Genomic DNA, 6,178 nt, shown 5'->3' on the forward strand with positions numbered 1-6,178 from the left:
TTCTTGACAAAAATATTGAGGTATTTATTTTGCTAACTTTTCAGTTTTTTTTTTTTTAATTTCATGAATTTTATGAGTTCATTTAACACTACAAAACAGTTACTCAGAAGATCCTCTAGGAAAAACCACAAAGTTAAAACTATTCTAAAAGCAAAACTCCATCTATCCTAGTGATCATCACATCTATTTCTACAGGATCCATTTGAAGACCTCGCACCCACGTAACATCTCCAGTTCATTACCTTTAAAGTGATAGTTCACCCAAAAATTTAATTTATCCCATGATTTATTCACCCTCAAGCCATCCCAGATGTATATGACTTTCTTCTTTCTGATGAACACAATCAAAGATATATTTAAAAATAATGGATGTAAATGGGGAAACACATTTTGAACCCAAAACAAGAATCCATCCATAATAAAAATAATCCATATGGCTCCAGAGGGATAATAAAGGCATTCTGAAGAGAAGCGATTGGTTTTTGTAAGAAAAACATCCATATTTAAAACTTAATTAACTATAATAACTAGCTTCTGATAGATGGCCGTATGCATCGATTTGCAGCGGAAGAGTAACCTCTGACCCGATGCATGACGCAACAACGAACCGGAAAGCTCAGAGGAGAGAGCAAAACAAAACACCGGTCACGAATTAGAAGTCTAATGAGAAATTTTAAAGAGAAATGTCTGAGAATTTTGATATAAGAGGAGCTTGAGATTGTTGCACAGACCTATTTGTTTGAACCGTGAGAGGCGTCTAAGCTTACGATTACACCTACATCCTGCGTCATACATCGCGTCACTTGTTACTCATTTGGTGCAAGTCGACTTGCGCAGTATGCGTACGGTCGTCCACCGGAAGCTACTTATTTGAATTTATGAAGTTTTAAATATGGATATACATCCCTTCGCTTCAAAAGGCCCTCTGGAGAAGAATGGATTACTTTTATTATGGATGGATGTTTTTTTTTTTTTGCTTCAAAATGCGTTCCCCCTTTCACAACCATTATAAAGCTTGGAAGAGCCAGGATATCTCCGATTGTGTTTGTCTGAAAGAGGACAGTCATATACACCTAGGATGGCTTGAAGGCAAGTAAATCATGGGATAATTTTCACTTTTGGGTGAACTATCCCTTTAAGCTACTTGGCAATGATGCAACAGAATTGTTGCATTTGACTGGCAAGTCATAGTGGACACGGGCAACGTCATTGCTGGAAGGCCTGATGGAATCGAGGTAGAGTTGGCGAGAAACCAGAGAGCTGGTTTAAGTGCCCTGAAGCCTGAGGCTCATGCAGTGACTGTGGCTGAAATGAGGTAAGCGGCCCAGAGAGCTGAGAGGTAGGGCTTGGGGACACGGCGGTTGTGGTGGTGGAGTATCCCAGGGGAGTGCTGTAGGGAGGCAGGCCGAATGGCAGGAAGCCCAGCAGGTGCGAAAGGTCCATGTTGGCGGAGGTGGTAGGTGGCTCGGCAGAGGTGAATGCCGAGTTCCTGAGGGTGAAATGGGCACTCTGAGCTCCCAGACCGTCAGGAAGGAGGTCGCCCGGCCGGGAGACAGCAGTGGCCACAGCAGCCTGTGGCGGCATAGGCCCGCACTGGAGTTCGGTCAGGAAATTCTCCATCTCTGCTTTCAGATACGAGGTAGTGGAGCTCGGCTGATATCTGGGAGCCTGCTGGTACTGCTGTGGCGGAGGCTTGTTTGGCTCGAGGTAGCAGCCCACACCCATGGGGCTGGACATGGGGCCAGACACCATCGTGTGATGATGATGATGATTGACCCCTGAGGTAGATGCACTCGGAAGGCCTTGTGGGTTGAACAAGGCCATGGAAAACGCCTCTGTGGCATCTTTCGGAGATCCGACGGAGCACATGGTGGGACTAGGCTCCTCCTTAATGGGCATTGGCGGGAGGGTCTCCAACTCTTGCGCGTGACTTTTCTTCAGGTGTCGGGTGAGGTGATCGCGACGGCCGAATCGCTGGGCGCAACGAGGGCACAGGAAGTCTCGCCGGCCGGTGTGCACCACTGCGTGGCGCCTCACATCTTTGCGAGTGAAGAAGCGTCGGCCGCACCGCTCGCACTGATGCTTCCTTTCCCGCACCACAGTCCCCGGGGGCGGGCGGCCGGTGTGCGTACTCAGGTGCTCGAGTAACGCAGGCATGCTCTCGAACACCTGACGACAGACCTTACAGGAGAGGTCACTGCCGGCAGAGGTGGCATGTGTGGCCACGTGGCGTCTTAGACCGAGGCGAGTGTTGTAACACTTTCCGCATTCCTCACACTGCAGTTCCTGCTTGTTGGGGTCGTGGTTTTGCAGGTGGCCGTTTAGCTGGTCTTTGCCATGGAACATTTTCTCATTTATATGTGTAGTTTTCAGGGCATATGTCACTCTGGGAAAAGTCAAAGATGATCAGTGACCACAATAATTGAAGGTTAAAGAAATAAGTGTACAGTCGTAGTCAGTCATACATACAAGTACCTGAGAAAAAGCTCCAACAGGTGATTTTTCTTGGGAGTGAAGGTTGTTTTTTTGCATGTTCAAAATTCTGCACACAAACAAAGATGCAGCAGTTACCATAAATTTCTATAATGCATATGTGCATCTAAAAAATAAAGCCAAGATGGATTTATGTACTTTATTAAAGGGATAGTTCATCAAAAAAAAGAAAAAAAAAAAAAAGAAAAAAAAAGAAAATGAAAATTCCGTCATCATTTACTCACCTTTATGTCATTCCAAACCTTTATGAATTTCTTCTGTGGAACATAAAATAAGACATTTTGAAAACTATAAGATAACAGTAACCAAAAAGGTTTGATCACCAACATTCTTTAAATTAACTTGTGTTCCACAGAAGAACAAATGACAGAATTTTCATTTTAACTTGCTTATAAATAAATAAATAAATATAAAATATATATATATATATATATATATATATATATATATATATATATATATATATAATGTGTGTGTATTATATATATATACATACATACATAATATAGCCATAATGTTGTTAGATAATAAAAACAAAATTATTTTAAGACATATACAGGAAAAAAACTTTTATGCAATATGATTGTAACATTATATATGCTTCTATACCTTCCTGAAGCACATATATCAATTTCCTTTGTCTCCTTTCGACACAGATTATTTTAATAACACACATAATACTTCAGAAAAGTAAAATGATCAACTTGAGAATTTTTGATTTGGAATTTTTTAATTTGGTAAAAAAAAAAAAAAAAAAATACGTAGGATATAAAATTAATCAAAACGAAGATTTAAAAAAAAAAAAAAAAACAAGACTGCAATAAGCTGATTTTCTTAAAGGATTTGTAATTGATTAACTCAGTCCCTTTTATGTAAATTTAAAAAAAATATATGAAAAATAAAATAAAATATATATATATATATATATATATATATATATATTTTTTTTTTTTTTTTTTTAACTTCATATTACAAAATAAACAAAATTTTAAAGTGCTTGAAGGCAATGCAGTGCAGGCTTTGAACCAACCTGCTTCTGAATGGTAACAGATTTCAACACAAGAAACTTAAAAACACCCTGAAGGGATGTCAATGATGATTGGTTAGTGACATTTATAAAGGGTTTGTTTACCTGTTTCAAGTCTCACAAAAGCACATTCATTATCTTGACAGACCTCCGGAAAATGCATGTCCACTATTACTCCCTCCCTTTTAGAGAATGGATGGACATCATTCAAGCAATCATTTCAAGTATTTTTAATGTCCACTTAAATTCTCACTTCTGTTCCAACATCAAAATTTTGTTTTAATGTTATAAATTGTGCTTAAGAATTCAGTTGAGGCAAAATGTGACTTTAAAACAAAAAGTATGTTCAAGTATAATTACCATATAACAATTATTAATAAAACAAATACAATTTTTGCTTATTATCAGCTTTGATATGTACACTTTACAATTTTTGTACAAGGTTTGTTACAAGGTTTGTTAACATTAGTTAAAAACACTACAGCATTTATCAATCTTTTTGTTAATCTCAACATTTACTACTACATTTTTAAGATCAAAAATTGTATCTGTTAACCATGAACTAACATGAACATTCAAAAAATATTGCTCATTTGTTAGTTCATAATTATTAAAGTATTAGCTAACTAATGTTAACAAATGACACCTTATTGTAAAGTGTTACCAAAATCACAAATGGCTTACAATCAATTAGTTATGTTAATTATATAGTAACAAAATGTTCATGCAAATATGACATTTTTAAATGAAATGATTGTGGTAAATCTGATTAAATTAAAATAACACACCACAAACTGCACTATAACTTGATATGGTTATATATAAAGTTGTGTATTGTATTATAATAACTTTTTCTGCCTTAAAAAACCTTTTTGATTTAACTAACGTTAGCATCTTTTAGTATATTTAAGTTACTCCTGGCACGTTTCGGGGTCAGAAACCCGTGGCACGTTTCTCTCAGCAAAATCTGAACATTGAACCGCTGAACATTGAAATTAAATGGTAAAATCGAAAAAAATCCTTAATAAAGAGTAACACAAATTAGACTATCCCTTCACGCTTTCCTTCAAGTTAAACACATTTTTAAAATAAATGCATTAAATGCTCCAACAGTGTCGCGTAGCTAATGTGTTTGCTCATGCACGCAGCATTTAAACCTCTTATGTGGGTAAATGGCACGCATTTATCTTTTCAAAAGTCTAAAAATACTAGCAACGAAACTCAATGAGGGTTTCAGACATTTGAACATCAATTAAAACAGTCCACGCGGTCCTAAATTCACACTATAACATTTGCATAAAAACATCTTGTGCTCACCAGAAACTTTTGATCCCCGCAAAAGTTGCATTTCACATGCATTCCTCCATTCTACACCTCACATCGATACAAACAGAAAATTCGTTTCTCAGCCATATCTCGATGAATTCTCAAGAACTGTTCGCAGTGGATAATTTGTTTTTTGTTCAATAATGTGTGTATTTTTCGGGCCTGCTGTTTCTTTCCCTCTAAACACAGCAGCGCTCGAGCTGATGGGCGCGTGCATTGTGGGAACGTGACGTCAGACCACTTTGGCCAACTTTCAGGGTTGGATTTCACTCTTATTTTTCACCTTTTAAAATATCCCAAACACTCACATGGCATCACATTAGGTTCTATAAATAAACTAAAAAACAAATATAAATATCGTCGATTAGCATTTTTCAAAAACAATTAGCTCAACTTATAAAACACAGAGTTTTTTTTTTTTTGAAAGTTAACTTAAATATGTACGTTACGAATTTTATCATTAATAATACTGTATTTGACGAGATACAATTAATATATCATCATTGGACTGGTTTACAACGTCCGGTTTGTTGTGCGAGTCGCCAGCGCAACCATTACATGCGGGAATATGACAAAGTACCACAACATTTTCCTCCGTTTTGAGTCCATTATGCGTTGTTTTGAGGTAAAGTTTAGCACAATTTCGTTTTATTTTGAATATATGTAATGAGAAATGCTTTTCTAACATTGTTTACATTTCAGCGTTTTAGTTTCCAGCATGTATTAATTGCACGTGTAACAACTGCATCCGGGAAAGTCTCATAAGAAACTGAATGTAACATAAGGAAGAGCAGTCAGAACAAGTGACATTATTGTCTATGAAAGTGCTTCAAATTGTTATATTATTATCGTCGGTAATTGCTCAGTGAGAAGTGTAATCAATTTATTTAGCTATGAGAATTATGACAAGAGTCTAAAATAATATAGCCTATATAATATATATCCAAGTACTACATTTTACAAAATTAGTTTACTATATATTCATATTCTGAATGTGGATAATGAAAATGAACACATTTAAAATAGATAAAATCACATTTAGAATATTTGTAAAAACACACTTATAGGCTAACATTATATTTGCATTTATTTTAAATGAACAAAATAAAACATAACAAAAGACTGCTATTAAAAACAATATATTTCTTAACATTTTCAATTATTACTTGAATTAATGCAAGAGAATGTTAAAGCAAGGTTACAATTGCATAATGTTGTCTTATAAAATCAAATATATATCTCACATCTAGTTTTTGCATTGTTATAAAATTACTAACAACCATCTCAATATTGTGAGCAGAACCCCTTTAAAAGAACAATATTAAAACAGAG

At 36.0% G+C, this 6,178-nt stretch overlaps 1 protein-coding gene across 3 annotated transcripts; it reads right to left on the reverse strand.

Annotated features, from left to right (window-relative positions):
- Nucleotides 1-351: 351 nt before the first annotated feature.
- plagx (pleiomorphic adenoma gene X) lies at nucleotides 352-5,040 on the reverse strand. Of its 3 annotated transcripts, XM_067371749.1 has the most exons (5): nucleotides 4,838-5,040; nucleotides 3,626-3,702; nucleotides 2,718-2,750; nucleotides 2,476-2,542; nucleotides 352-2,386 (listed from the first exon to the last, which is right to left on the reverse strand). In XM_067371749.1, exon 5 carries the CDS (start codon nucleotides 2,344-2,346, stop codon nucleotides 1,207-1,209), a length of 1,140 nt encoding a protein of 379 aa, XP_067227850.1. In that variant the 5' UTR covers nucleotides 2,347-2,386; nucleotides 2,476-2,542; nucleotides 2,718-2,750; nucleotides 3,626-3,702; nucleotides 4,838-5,040; the 3' UTR covers nucleotides 352-1,206. The 3 variants fall into 3 exon arrangements, with proteins under 3 accessions (XP_067227850.1, XP_067227852.1, XP_067227851.1); XM_067371751.1 differs by lacking the exon at nucleotides 3,626-3,702; XM_067371750.1 differs by lacking the exons at nucleotides 2,718-2,750; nucleotides 3,626-3,702.
- Nucleotides 5,041-6,178: the final 1,138 nt, after the last annotated feature.

This window comes from Chanodichthys erythropterus, chromosome 20 (assembly GCF_024489055.1).
Source record: "Chanodichthys erythropterus isolate Z2021 chromosome 20, ASM2448905v1, whole genome shotgun sequence".
Lineage (NCBI taxonomy): Eukaryota > Metazoa > Chordata > Actinopteri > Cypriniformes > Xenocyprididae > Chanodichthys > Chanodichthys erythropterus.